At 43.2% G+C, this 15,023-nt stretch overlaps 1 protein-coding gene and 2 long non-coding RNA genes across 4 annotated transcripts; 1 reads left to right on the forward strand and 2 right to left on the reverse strand.

The window, feature by feature from the left end:
* Positions 1–3,042: 3,042 nt before the first annotated feature.
* LOC100823753 (protein FAR1-RELATED SEQUENCE 5-like) lies at positions 3,043–5,828 on the forward strand. Its single transcript, XM_010235026.1, has 4 exons — positions 3,043–3,593; positions 4,065–4,195; positions 4,277–4,386; positions 5,694–5,828. Exons 1-4 carry the CDS (start codon positions 3,043–3,045, stop codon positions 5,826–5,828), a joined length of 927 nt encoding a protein of 308 aa, XP_010233328.1.
* Positions 5,829–7,864: 2,036 nt separating this feature from the next.
* On the reverse strand, positions 7,865–14,744 carry LOC112270963. The gene is made up of 3 exons (XR_002963687.1): positions 14,596–14,744; positions 14,363–14,448; positions 7,865–7,979 (listed from the first exon to the last, which is right to left on the reverse strand). It is a non-coding gene; the product is annotated as an uncharacterized LOC112270963 (long non-coding RNA).
* On the reverse strand, positions 10,136–10,934 carry LOC104582743. 2 transcript variants are annotated; one of them, XR_002963685.1, is made up of 3 exons: positions 10,557–10,934; positions 10,355–10,414; positions 10,136–10,180 (listed from the first exon to the last, which is right to left on the reverse strand). It is a non-coding gene; the product is annotated as an uncharacterized LOC104582743 (long non-coding RNA). The 2 variants fall into 2 exon arrangements; XR_002963686.1 differs by having other exon boundaries at positions 10,146–10,180; positions 10,553–10,934.
* Positions 14,745–15,023: the final 279 nt, after the last annotated feature.

Raw genomic sequence — 15,023 nt, forward strand, 5'->3', positions numbered from 1 at the left:
TCTCGTCCTTTTAGGCCTTTGGACTCGAGCGAGTAGACCCACAGGATCCTTGGGTATGTCTACCCTTTCCGGTACATTGCGCACAGGCACATGTGATTTTGTCACACTTCTCAAGTCACTAAAGTGATCAGGCAGTTGATTCGCTAAAGCATGCAAATCTATTATCTTTTGGACTTCTCTATGTGTCTCACTTGTGCGCGGGTCATTTGCGTGGATCCCCATGGCTTGCCACGTCAATTCTCGACTATTCTCATCAAGAGGTTGATTTCCTCCCCCTAAAGTCGGGAAGAGATCTTCGTCAAAAATGCAGTCAGCAAAGCGGGCCGTATGATAGTCTCCTGTCATGGGGTCCAGATACCTGATTATTGACACGGTCTCATAACCAACGTATATCCCCGACTTACGGAGCGGTCCCATTGTTGATCGCTGAGGGGGTGGTATCGGTACATATACCTGGAAACCGAACCTACGAATGTGGGAAATTTTCGGTGCGCTAGTTGGACAAGTGAATGGATGTTGTAGGCCGTGGGTCTATAGTTGATGAGATTTGCGGCGTGCAACACAGCATGCCCCCAACACGTGGTTGGTAAATTACAACCCCGAAGGAGTGGTCTAGCAATGAATTTAATCCTCTTAATCAATGCCTCCGCTAGTCCATTTTGCGTATGGACATGCGGTACAAAGTACTAAACCTTAATGCCAAGTGTCATACAATAATCATCGAACGCTTTTGAAGAAAATTCTCCAGTGTTGTCCATTCGAATAGACTTTATACGATGATCCAGGAAATTATTCCTCATTTGTATGATTTGCGACATCAACTTGGCAAAGGCATGGTTCCGTGTAAACAACAAGTTAACACAGGACCATTTAGACGAAGCATCTATGAGCACCATGAAGTATCGAAACGGCCCCGAAAGGGGCTGAATCGGACCACATATATCCCCTTGGATGCGTTCCAAAAACGCAGAAATTTCATCCCTCACTTTCAATGGTGATGGTCGAATGATTAATTTCCCCGTCGCGCATGCCGAGCACACGAAATCATCATGATTCGGGAAATTTTTAACATTCATCCCATGCCCATTTGAGTTGTTAATTATATTTCTCATCATTCTAATACCCGGGTGGCCTAATCTATCATGCCATAAGAAAAATAGTTCAGAGCTTCTAAATATAGTCTTTAAGGTAGTGTACACAGGCGGCGCTACAATCTTAGTGTAGTAAAGCCCAGTGTCGAATGAAGGAAAAATTTCAACAACATGCTTACCGTGGGCATCGCGCTTTGTGATAAGTAGGCACTCTTTGCCATTATCGTCATTGGTCTCCACATGGAGGCCGTTTGCGCGGATGTCCTTAAAACTCAAGAGAGTTCGAGTCGACTCTGGGTGCAATAATGCTTCCTTAATGAGCAAAGTTGTTCCCATGGGGAGTATGATAGTGGCTCGTCCAGAGCCTACTATTTTCGACTCGCCCCCTGCGATAGTCATTATACTCCCCGGAGTCTTTTTAATGGACTCGAAATAACGAGTTTCTCTCAAGATGGTGTTTGTGGAACAACTATCCACAAGGCACGTTTCCTCCATTCGAGCGCCACGTGTTCTAAAATATAGCATCTAATTAATTCATGAAGCGAGGAAGTAGCAACATAATTAAGTAAATGCGACATACATTTCAGAACATAACAAGCCATCAGTATTAAATAAAGGAACTAATGAATGAACCAGATATCATCCAATCGATTTAAAGAATTTGCTCTCCCAGAGCTTACAACCCAATTGTATCAATGAATAAACTAAAACATCAAGGAAACAATAATGACTAGGCCATTTCAGCAATCACGCCATCAGGCTTAGCCTAGACTTGCCCGCTACTCATATGGCACCATAAAAGGCCCCACAATGGGTAACATGGGTACCTCCCTTTGGAAGTTCGCGTCCGTTCCCCGCCGCTAAGGCGCTGACTCCGCGTCTCCCCGACCTATTCCTGCTCGACTCAACTCACGTGTGAAAAAGCCCCCGTCCACCTCGCGCCGCCGCCGCCTCCTCCCCCCGTCCACCTCGCGCCGCCACCGCCTCCTCCCCTCGGGCCGGCGCGCCGCCTCCCACCTGCTCCCCTCGCGCCACCGCCGACGCCTCCCCTCCACCCGCCGACCGCACGGCCCTCACCGCGCGTTCCGTCCGTGCCGGCGCCGCCGCGTGCTCCCCTCGGGCGGCCGCCATGCGCTCCGCCCGCGTCGCTGCCCCCGTCCCCCCCCCCCCCCCCCGGCCGGATCCTGGCTGCCGACGACCACCCCCGTCCGGATCCGGCGGCCCCGCCCTCGTCGAGCGTCACCTGGCGCCGCCCTGGTTGCCGCCACCGCCGAGGTAACATTTATTTCCATTTTCTTTTTTTTTCTTGTAAAATTAAATCCAAAAAATCAGGCACTTTGTACCCTTTTTTCATGCACGCTGAGCTTTCTCGCATGACCGAATTCTTCTTAAAGATCGATTATTACGTTAATTTCTTGCTCTTGATGAACTCAATCCATTGAAATTCCATAATTCCAATGCAATAATGCCGTTTTAGAGTTCCTGTTTTGGTTCGCTTTCATGACATAATCTTGATTTGTATGTGATTAAAGACATGGTTGATGAGTCCATTGATGAGTACCTTGACATCGTCGAGAGGACGTTTGGTAGCGAGGATGATGGTTTCGAGTTCTATAACAGTTATGCTCTTGAAAAAGGTTTTAGTGTGCGGAAAAGCTATGTTTAGTGGGATGAAGCCAACGAGGAGATAATTCTGAGGAAATTTGTCTGTAGTCATGAAGGTTCGCATGAAGAGAAGCACATGAAGAGAGAAGACAGGAAGAGGAGGCCACGCAATCTCACTCGTGTTGGGTGTCGACCCAAATTGGTCATTTTAAGAGTCAAGGAAACAGGGCGTTGGTTCGTGGGATTTCATCGATGAGCACACCTATCCTCTTGCCCCACGAGATCTTGCTTGTCTGTTGCGTTCTCACAAAAGAATCAGCGATGAGCAGAAAGCGGACATGTAGAGATGGAAATAGCTAGGCTCCGCAAACATAAAATCATGGATATCCTGGTGATGCAGTACCGTGGATATGATGAAGTTGGATGTACCACAAGGGACATTTATAATTTCTGCCATCTCTATAAGCAGGAAACAGTCACTGCCGGTGATGCCCAAGCGGTGATCTGTCACATGATGGCGCGCCAGGAGAGAGATCCAAATTTTTTCTTCAACTACTTGGTCGATGGAGAGGGGCATCTCAAGGGATTGTTTTGGGCCGATAGTCAATCCAGGCTTGACTACGAGGTTTTTGGCAATGTTGTTGTTTTTGATAGCACGTACAGGACCAATAAGTACAACCTGCCCTTTGTGCCGTTTGTTGGACTGAATCACCACCACAGCACTGTTGTTTTTGGATGTGGTATTATTTCTCATGAAACAAGCGAGTCCTACAAGTGGATGCTACGGACCTTTTCTACTGCCATGGCCCAGAAGCACCCGATATCTGTGATCACCAACGGGGACCTGGCAATGCAGAGAGTGATAAGGGTGGTCTGGCCTGACACGATTCATAGGTTGTGCGTATGGCACATTCAGCAGAACATCGTACGTCATCTTGGTGATGATTTGGTTAAGGAAGAATTTAGATCTTTTATATATGATTGCTCTCCCATAGAAGAGCATGAGAAAAAATGGCTGGATTTCTTAGAAAGGACTAAAGTAACAAGTGAGGAGTCGTGGTTGCATCAGATGTATCAGATGAGGAAGCTGTGGTGTGCCCCATATTTGGTGGGACACTGTTTCCTAGGATTGAGTAGTAATCAGAGGAGCGAGAGCCTGAACTCTGTTCTGCATACCCATCTTGATGGTAGCATGACATTGTTTAAAATGCTAGAACATTATGAGCGTTGCCTTTCGACACCACGCTTAAATGAGGCGATCCTAGACATTGTGGCCTTGTAGTCCGTACCATTTACAAAGGTTGATGCTTCAAGTCTCGAGAAACATGCTGCAGAAGTTTTCACTCCTGCAATGTTTGCGTTGGTCAGATGGAGTACAAATGCTGCAAGTAACTGTACCATGATTGAGATACTAGATGCAGATAATTTGATTACGTATGTTGTGGCTAAGAAGGATAGAAGAGAGAAGAAGTTCCAAGTGGATTGTGAGGTGAAAGAAGGTTCTTTGGACAGGATTTCCTGTTCTTGCCGTAAGCTGGAATGCTTAGGCACACCATGTTCCCACATACTTTACGTTTTAGGAATATTACAAGAAGAACGACTTCCCAAGTGTTGTGTTCCAACCAGGTGGACGATGAGTGCAAAAGCTGCATTTCCTAAGACAAGAAAAAACAACCTGTATGATTATTCGGTAAGCCTGAAGAGGTACCGTGAGCTGTGGAATTTGAGTCACGCGGCATGCTTCCTGGCATCTCAGTCCGTTGAAGCATATGATCGTCTGAAGTTGGTTTGAATGTACAAGCTGACAACAAGAAATCATCCAGTGGTCACAAGGAATGCATGAGGTATGGTCCGGTGCTGCCACAAACGGCGCAAGTTGATTCTGGAGACTTGGAAAAGGTTCTGGATCCTGTGCATGTGCAAGGCCGAGGTGCACCGAAGAAAAGACTGAAGCCACGGAAGCGGAAGAGATCAACGGTGAAATGCGGCAACTGCAGATAGGAGGGTCACAATTGGCACAAATGCTCCAAGTGGGAAGAGGTACGAAATAACTGGAAAGTTGATTTATGCATGCGGATTACTAGTTAGTACAGTGCATCGTGTTTATTTTTTATTTTTTTGTATAGGACAAGAAGCTGTCATCCGTGGATTAATTTTTAGCTTCCTTCCTGGATTAATTCGTCCGCCTTCGTGCATGGTGTTAATTATCTTTCTTATGTTTTAGCTGTACTGTAAGTAGGATTTATGCATGGTTCTGATTGCAAGTTAGGCATGGGGGAATGAATTCCATAGTTGTTTCATTGTTTGTTACATCAGAATTTGTCATCTACAAGACTGAAACCTGCAGCCTAAAACATTTGATTGTTCGCGATGTAACTAGGCAATGGCAGTCATTCTTATTCTGGTACCAATGACAGTTATAATAGCTGATCAGTTTTGAGCATTGTGTTTGGAGACACAGATGCATATGGCTTCTTCAGCTACTTAATGAGAAATCAGTCGGAGAACTCTGGTTTTTTCTACTACCTCTAAAAGCCTGTTTTTAAGCCGTGGTAAGTACCGTTATGTTTGAAAAGAAGCAGTCAAGGAGTATTTAACAGTTCAGGAAGCTCTAGGAGTGGATAATTGAAACATGTATGTGCAGATATGGATTTCATGTTGAACCAATATTAGTTTAGCTTAATATCTTTTTTTGTATCGATCTTGTCTTTGTATCAGGAAATAGGCCATATTGCATGACTACGATGTTCTTGTATGTGCCTATACTGATGTCAAAACCAGCAGTTTCCTGTATATATGCTGTTTTCATCCTGTGCCATGTTATTATTCTGAGATTTTCCTTTGTTTTAGGTGTTTCTTGAAGGAGACCGTGTGCACTATTTATCAGAAGATGATAAAACTAAGCTGCGCTGTGGATCAACAGACAAGATAACCGCCTGCCTATAAAAGTTCGACTCTGATATTGAGTTACTCATATGAATTCATTTCAATATGAAGGCAAGGAAAACTGAATCTTCGTTGCAAAGACTGCGCCAAGGTGCACAAAGACAAGTAGGAGCTAGTACTGATGCCTCTGGTAACGTAATATCTGACACTGACAAGATCTGCATGCAGCTATTTCTTGATATTTAGGTTTGCTAACCGTTTTTCCTCCCAATGCTCAACCTTTTAACTTTCACCGGCTTCTTCTGGCCAAATTTTCTACTTCCAGTATTCTACACTAAACATTTGCCCACACATGCGAATACAGAAGATAGCAAGCAAATTGTTGACAGTTTATAGGATTTAATATGTTATAGAGTATATTTTATGCGCCTGGCACTGTTGCTGACATGTTCCTTTGCATTTTTCTTTTGGCAGGAATATGCACGAAATCTTCGCTTGCTCGGAATAGATGCAAGAGAGATTGAATCATACAGAGCTCTATGGCAGTGCGTTGCCCCCAAAGACAAACAAGATCACATCCAGTTTTGATGTAAACAACACTGTCGGTATATAGAAGTGTTGTTCATTAGGTCGGAAAATTGCGTAGATATATCTGGTGTTGTTCATTAGGTCGGAAAATTGTATGATTTATATATAGAGCACTTGACTTTTCGGTTGCTGTCATTATTTGATTTTTGCTAGGACTGACCTCAAGATGTTGCAACAACATATTAAAAAAACTCGAGAATGGTCAAAACTTCTCCCCCTCAAAATAACCTATCCATGGGGCTACCTTTACCTAAAAATGCAAGGAACCTAAAAAATACTAGATATCTGAACCATTTACACAAAAGAATGCTTATTCCACACTAATGATGAAGAAAACTGGTTGCAAAACATATGCTGAAAATAGCCCATAAAAAACAGCAATTACAAGCAATCACTGGCTGCAAAACATAAGCTGTAGTAAATGTCACTATGGATAGTGTCGAAAACTCAGACCGTGCTAAAAAAACCATTTAAACATCTAGTTCTCTCTCAATGCGGAATGATTATGAGTCCAAGTCCTCATCGCCACTGCTATAAGTCAACGCCTTCTTATGAGATTTCGATGCTGGTTGCTCCATTTGTGGAGCTGCTCCATGTTTGTGCATGTGCCCTTCGTCCCATCTATCGATGGGCTCCCACGAATTAAAATGGTCGAATTGACCCTGTGCAGAAACATAAAAAGTATCACAATCAACATAGAAGTAAGGTAGTAGAAAATGTACAACATTTGCAAGATAAGTAACCTCTTCATTCATGCCATCATCACAATCATCTGACTGTGAACCATTCCTGATGATGTACAACTGACACTTCTTTTTGCCTTCAGAGCCTGCATCATTTGTTCTACATGCTCTGGGCCTGACATTAAGACCATTCCGTCAGGTGGTATGCAACCAGGCTCAAGGTAGTACAAATCGGCCTCCCCTTTATAACCATGAACACGCAAATGGTTCATCATCATCGACCACTCCACAACGTCAGGTTCCCTAACAATCATGTAACCGGTACGTCCTCCGAAGTATCCTTTCGGACTATAAGAAATTTCCCCATCCACGGTAACACTAAATTCCATTAGAAGTTCGTACATATAACATTTATTCATTCCATTATTTAATGTTTATCATAATATAAAAATCTCCATACATGATTTCAGATGTGCATCGCATCGGTTCGACATACTTATCGGGAGAAAATATGAGACCGGTTCTTCAGGTGGAGGGCTATGCAACTGTATTTGCTCGGTGGTAGCCTGCAATGGTTATAAACTGGTTTTGGTATCACTTCTGGTGACAAGATGACGAAAGTATTAAAAATAGAAATATACCTTTGGAGTTATCTTGGCTCCCATGCGGACTTGCTCTAGCAAAGATTTTGAATCCATCTCTTGACGATCGTGCTGCAATTTTTGATCAATGTCTACACGTGCCTGCATATTCCTAGAGTCCATCTTTGCACGCTCAAGCTGTACAGTGTGGTCCATCTCATCCCGCACCTGCCGCAACTTCTGATCCATGTCCTTACGGATCTTCTTTATCTCCTTGACCATTTTATCACACTCTAGCTTCAATGCACGATCCAAGGCTGCATGTTCTTGCTTTACCTTAATGTCCATTTGTTGACGATCCAACGTCAACTTCTTATCCGTCTCTGCATCGATTTGCTTGATCTTGAGATCCATCTTGTCCCGCTCATGCTTTATCACCCTGTCAACAGCTGCACGTTCGTTGCTGACTTTCTTGTCCATCTCCTCCCTCTCCAAGTGCATCTTCTTGTCCATCTCATCGAGCAAAGATTTTGAATCCATGGTCCCTACAACGTTAGATCACATGAAAATAATATTTGTTTCAGCATGCTTTCAATCAAAATCAGAAATCAAGTAGATGCAATAGTCCACATGTTGATCAGGTATTTGATTGAATTTGTATTGTTTGTCAAGCATGAGATTCGGACGGATTTGGCATGCCAGAAGATGGAGGGGCTTACCGGATGAGGCCGCCAGCGTCGGCCGGTGAAGCAGGGGCGGGAACGGCGGCGGGACTAGGCCGAGGGCAGACGATGGTGGTTGCATTCTATGGGAGTCGAGTTGCGATCGAACGCGCAGGACCGTGCAGCCGTGCAGGTCGTGGGGAAACAAAACTGCGGGCGTAGTTGCTTCCTAGCTAAATAGGCGGAACAAATCCCAGGATCCTCTCCGTGAGAATCTCCCCTGATCGTGATAGACTTGGAGTAGATCTATTTTTTTTCCTACGTTGTACTAGTGTATTCCCAGGATTCTCTTTTTTTCCCAGGATTTTTTTTTCCGAATTAAAAAAAGAGATGTACTCCTACGTTGTACTAGTGTATCGAGAGCTAAAAATTTGAGACAAGAATTATGAATAGATAAAAAAAAAGAGATGTACTCCTACGCCCATAATTTTACATGTATCTAGACACCTTTTAGGAATAGATACATCCATTCTTGGGCAAATTTGAGACAAGAATTATGGAACGGAGGAAGTACGTGTATTTTTGAGTTCCGATGAAAATTTAGAAAATTATTGGTTCACTCAAATACATAACACCACTGCTATCGGTCATAGCATTGAATTGCACATGTTGCGATCCTGGAGCCGCGACAGGACTCAACGAATTCATTTAATGACCAATAGTGTTAGTCATGGTTCCGGATGACCAATAGTGCTAGTCATGGTTCCGGATGTCCAATAGTGCTACTCATGGATCTGGATGACCAATAGTGCTTGTGATGATTCCGGATCATCAATAGTGCTAGTTGTGGTTTCGAATGTCCAATAGTGCTAGTCATGGTTCCGGATGTCCGATAGTGCTAGTCATGGTTCGGGATGTCCAATAGTGCTAGTCATGGTTCCGGATGTCCAATAGTGCTAGTCATGGTTTCGGATGACCAATGGTGCTAGTGATGGTTCCGGATGATCAATAGTGCTAGTTATGGTTTCGAATGTCCAATAGTGCTAGTCGTGGTTTCGGATGTCCAATAGTGCTAGTCGTGGTTTCGGATGACCAATAGTGCTCGTGATGGTTTCGGATGACCAATAGTGCTGGTCATGGTTTCGGATGACCAATAGTGCTCGTCATGGTTTCGGATGACCAATAGTGCTGGTGATGGTTTCGGATGACCAATAGTGGTGGTCATGGTTTCGGATGTCTAATAGTGCTAGTCATGGTTCCGGATGACCAATAGTGCTAGTCATGGTTTCGGATGAGCAATAGTGCTCGTCATGGTTTCGGATGACCAATAGTGCTGGTCATGGCTCCGGATGTCCAATAGTGCTGGTGATGGTTCCGGATGACCAGTACTGCTAGTCATGGTTCTGGATGTCCAATAATGCTAGTCATGGTTCCGAATGATCAATAGTGCTAGTCATGGTTTCGGATGTCTAATAGTGTTAGTTCTGTTTTTGCATGACCAATTGTGCATGTCTGGTTCGGGATGGCTTGTATTCCCTCTTACTCTAAATTTTTGACTCAAATTTGTCTAAATAAATGTATCTATTTTTAAAGAGCGTCTAGATACGTATGGTACGCAACACATAGATTTGAATTAAAAAAAACACAGACAAATAAATGACCCAACTGGCCTGCTCTTAAAGCCCAGCACGAAAGGACAAAACAGAGAGGTGGGGATATAGTGGGCTCGTTGCCTCCAGAAATAACTGTCATTTTTTTAAGGAAATAAATCACGGTAATTGAAATCTCCTGAATCACGGCAAGTGAAATCACCTGAAAAAACGCATCTCTACGGGATTGCATGATCCTTTCCATTTATTTCGGGATTACAAGTTCGCTTCTAACCTACACAAAAACTGGCTGGCGAACCCAAGAAAACCCCGGGTGACCTCATCAGGAGCCTGACTGCCGCACTCGCGCCGCCCACCTCGAGTGAACACACTGATCGGATCCGGGCTCCGGCGTCTTCCTCTCATCGCACCTCTCGTCTCATTCTAGCGTCACCACTTCAGGACCGACATCATCTCACGCCGCACTGAAAGGTACTGTTTCAAAACCAAATCTTCAAAGCTTCAAAAAAATCTCACTGGATCAAAATGTTGTTTCGGCTTGCAATTTAAAAAATCTTCAAAGCCTTCATGCCAATAATTTGCTTATGCTGAAGCATATGTGTGTGGAATGCTTTCAGAAAATAATGCAGTTAGCACTTAGCAGCATACCTCAAAAACAGATATACGTGCAATATGAGGCCCATTTGTTTCCACTAAGACTTTCTTTTCCTGCAAATTCATAAACATTATCTGTAAATCTACACAGCTCCATAATCAATCGAGGAAACCATTATCTGTAAATCTACACAGCTCCATAATCATTGGACAAAAACTAACAAAAGGAAGCAGAGAAAACTTGCAGCTTACTCACTGAGTTCCACACAGGTCTGTGAGTACTGCAGAATGTGTTTGTAGTTCGGAAACATCAGCAAGAAAAAGTAAAAACAACAAAAGACTGTTGTTTGTCAAGTTTTCTCTGCTTCAAAACCAAATTTTTGCCCCATAATTGTTTGTCCTGGCAGTCACAGTTCCTCCCTGCAAACAAATACAGTTTAGGGGTATAGCTTTACAGGAAACAAATAAGATGGATACTTCTACTCAAATTGTTGCGGACACAGGATTACCACCTGATGAAGAAACAGAAGAGGTATTATTTGAATCCTCTCGGTGCATTTTTACACACAAATTTTTTTTAGCCTTACAAATAATTCATGTGTGTTGCAGGAACTTTCTGTAAAATTTGCAAAAATGAAGTTGGTATGCTCGCCAACTAGATTTGCAAATACCTGTCAAGGTTTGTCACCTGCCCACAAGGCGGCCATCAGAAAAAAAAACCCGACTTGGAGGGCTCATGCAAATGAAGCCAACGTCTTTACGACGAATAATGCTAGTGAGACTTGCCAAGCGCTGCATCTACCCGACGAAAACCTTTCAGTTGTGTGGACAGGAAATTCCTATGACCGAATAATGGACATTCCGATTCAAGGGGAGGATATCTATAAACATATAGAAGGACAAGGATCAGCAAACATGGACTTGTTTCATGCTTACCAGACTGACAATAGACTAATGCTGACAACCCTTGAGACCCTGATCAAAACCTCCACAACTCCTGATGATCACTTCATCAGGCATTTCGTTCCGTATGCCATTGGTATTATTTTAGCACCGACATCAAACGACTATGTGGACCGCAAATATTTGGCCCTGGTTAAGGATGTGGCACACATTCCCAAATTTAACTGGGGATGTTTCACATTGGCTCACTTGTTCGATTCCATCCGGAATTTTCAATACCTAGACCGAACAAGCCTTCAAGGAAATTTACCTTTGCTACAAGTAAGTATTGTTACAGTAAAACACAATCAGTACATAAACTCCACAAATATCCCTGAGTAAGTTCAGTATATTAACTACCACTTTTATGTAGTTCTGGTACTGGGAGCATGTCCATGCTGGGCCGGTCTCCTATGATCCTATATCCCCTCCGTTGATGGCAAGATGGGATGAAGGCAACGCAGCACTAAGAGTGGCGGCCTATGTTAGTGGAGAACCAGATCGAGGAGAGGTACTTTTATATGCACAACTATTTCATTTTAGCTTATTTAATTCTTATGATTGATTCATTCTACCTTTTGCAAGGTTACGATGAACATTTGTGATGACAATGGACGGATGAACATTCCCAATGCTCAACCTACCATGCCAGCAAATGAAAAGATACACGCGGATGGAGATTTCAGCTTCGAAGCACAACAAGGATATCTTGGTATTAGCAACCAACAAGTATGACCAACTAAATCACACTCTGTTCAGTACCATAAAATCTCGCACTCAACTTACACATTTAGTTTAGTACATTATATGTCGATATTTATGTGACAGATGGACGCGATAATGCAAACTATCTCCAGGCAAAGACTAGAAATTAAGAGAAAAATAGGCAGACAACTACTGGACATGGAGTACAAAATTGATTCCAGAATTCTCGCCTTGACTGAGGAGGTCGGAGAAATTAGGACACAAAATGCTACCAAAACAAGGTTGTCTAAGGTGGAGGATGAACTCATCGAGGTCAAAAGAGAATTCTAGGTATCTGATACTACTAACATCGGTTTAAAATGCATCTTCCCATGTAACATCCTGGATATATATTCATTACATGTATTTCATGGTCCAGAGATTTAGGAAAATGGTTCATGGCAACACGCAACCAACGTCTATGGCTGCATTTGTCCAGGTGAGAATTGTAGGCATATATTCCTTGCTAATATGAACAAATTTATGATCAATCATTCTTATAGGAACAAGACAACATTATTAATGGCAAGGTTGCACCAACTCCTCGTTTTGAACCATCTAGGACTGCTGCTACAACACCCCGTGATGATCACATGGAAATCAACAAGCACCTGGAGAAAGATGTCACCAACAAACTCACCCCACCATGCATGCCTGTATTCGACAATGACTACATGTTGACACAAGAAGACATAGAGGTCGCGGCTTTCATCCGCCAAAGTTGCCCCCTGGATAAAGTAGTTGACGTTGGAGAGACTGTCCTTCAAGTTCATCTACTAAGGCCTAATGTCACCCGCGGATTCATTTTCGATGAGGTAATCCCGTAACATTGCAAATTCCTATGACTATACCAACTAGTGGCATATTACATGATTGCAACTTTTGCAGGTTATTCATGCATACGCATACATTAGCAATGTAGAGACGGATACTACATCAGTCGTATACCCAAAAGAAACGAGGAAGTTGTTAGGGCAAAGTGGGGGTATTACTCGCGAATGAGATACCAATTGGCTTGATCGCATAGTAAAGAAACTTGTATGACACCGAAAGGTATGCGTGTTCCGTTTTCCTATTTCATAATCTGAAACTACATGCAGCATTTCATCTCGTCGATCCTACAAAACTATATTTTTATTGTGCATATCCGAATTCGTACCTAACCTTAGACAACATAAATTTCACCACAGGTACAAATCCCATTGAATGTACATGATTCCCACTGGCTTCTACTGGTATTGAATTTCGATAGGGAAGAGATTCAGGTCCTCAACTCTATACCACACCTTCGTGACGAGGCCAAGGAAACTAGCCTAATGGAGTCTATTGAGACGTGCATCGAAGATGCAGTCAAGTGCGGCTTAGTACAAGCACCAGTGCCCATCAACATTTCTCAATGGAATAAAGCATGATATACCAACATACCACAACAGACAGACGGGTACATGTAGCATTACAAATTATTTCTGAACTACTAAAGATTACTGAGCTTAAACTTCACATTGCAGCCATTCTTGTGGTGCATACACACTAAAATACATGTTGTCATGGGACGGGGAAAAGATGGCCGAAGATTTCACACAGGTGAGCAAAACACTAATTTTGTTTCCACTCTTCTAGTTACTAATTTTGCTACGCTTACATATGTGCTGCTATCATATTTAGTCACAGATACATATTTTCAGCTGGAAATATGTTCAAGTCTGCTGCGTTCAGATCGTAACCGGCTTCGGCTAGAATCCTATAAGAATCCAATAACGATTAGTGCTACACAACCGGCAATTCGGTTCATCAATATTTAATCTTTCACGTTTGCACAATACAACTAACGCACCACTTTCTGCTCTACAGAAGACGGCCTACGAAGCAAGCATTGCAAAGCTTGTTCAACCCAATGCTGCAGACGACGATGTCCAGGAGATTAGCCCTCCAGATGCTGCCAACAACAAGGAGAACAGCCCTCCAGATGCTGCCAGCAAAAAAAATAACCCTCTGCATGATGCTAGCAAATCCAAGACATCCGGCTGCCTAAAGCGGAAACGTGGATGCCCAAGGAAGATTACGCCACCTAAACCTACTAGTCATGTCGCTGTGATAGAGCAATTTGCCACAAATGCAATCGCTGAACGTGTAGAGGGCAGAGCACGCAAGAAAACCCAACCAGGACGCCATACAAAGAGCCCATACAAGGAACTGTGAGGTTCATAAGGAGTGACAATTTGAAACGATATGTTCTTCACTTTATGAGTGTACTTAATTATAAGATAAGTTATGGGTGACAGTAGTACATGCATGCTTCCTTAATTGTTCCTTGTATGAGTCCTCGGTTTATGAGTGTACTTAATTGTTATAGATGGAGTGCATGAAGTATCATACCTTGTAGCTGCTCGTTTAGTTACTCATTCTTTCGTGTATTTCCATGGAATATATATGAACTCTGATACGATCAAGACAAAGTGATCCTGGATTGTTTAGACAAGGTTATGCCAAATATTGTACTAAACAATTGCAGAATACTTACTCAACATTTGGCGCAAAGAGGAGAACATCCCAGTCATGAAAGAGAGAAAACAAATGTTACGTGGCTTTGAGTTGAAAAAATGCCTGACCTATGTAGCTTTGGGCAGGTATTCTGCTATGTTTCAGCTTGACACAATGACGATATCATTATCACCATCTGAATCGCCCTCAGATGTTACATTTTGCGTTTTAGCCTGAATCCCACCATAGTTATAATGAAACATTGAAGGCGAAATCATGTTCTGAGCCATGCAAAAACAGAAAAAAGAAATCATGTTCTAAGAAACACAATTAACTAATTAACAAATTCATCTTCGGTAACATATGCAACTATGTGCTGAAATTAAATGGTGACATGTTTGGCAGGAACAGGTGAAGGAGTTCATCTCCTGCGTGAAGGAAAAGGCTACCTTGCCTGCGTGAAGGAGCCCGGGGGTGGGGGCGACGGAGAGGAGCGGGGGCGCGGTGCCGGGTCGTGCCAGAGGCCACGCCGGCGGGACGGGGGAGGCCAGGGAGA

Source organism: Brachypodium distachyon, chromosome 2 (assembly GCF_000005505.3).
Source record: "Brachypodium distachyon strain Bd21 chromosome 2, Brachypodium_distachyon_v3.0, whole genome shotgun sequence".
NCBI classification, from domain to species: Eukaryota; Viridiplantae; Streptophyta; class Magnoliopsida; order Poales; family Poaceae; genus Brachypodium; species Brachypodium distachyon.

Coding starts and splice junctions, on each gene's coding strand:
- LOC100823753 (XM_010235026.1), top strand. CDS start 3,043: ATGGAAATAGCTAGGCTCCGCAAACATAAAATCATGGATATCCTGGTG. Junction 3,594..4,064: donor CCTGACACGATTCATAGGTT/GTGCGTATGGCA, acceptor TGCGTTGGTCAG/ATGGAGTACAAATGCTGCAA. Junction 4,196..4,276: donor GGATTGTGAGGTGAAAGAAG/GTTCTTTGGACA, acceptor TTTACGTTTTAG/GAATATTACAAGAAGAACGA.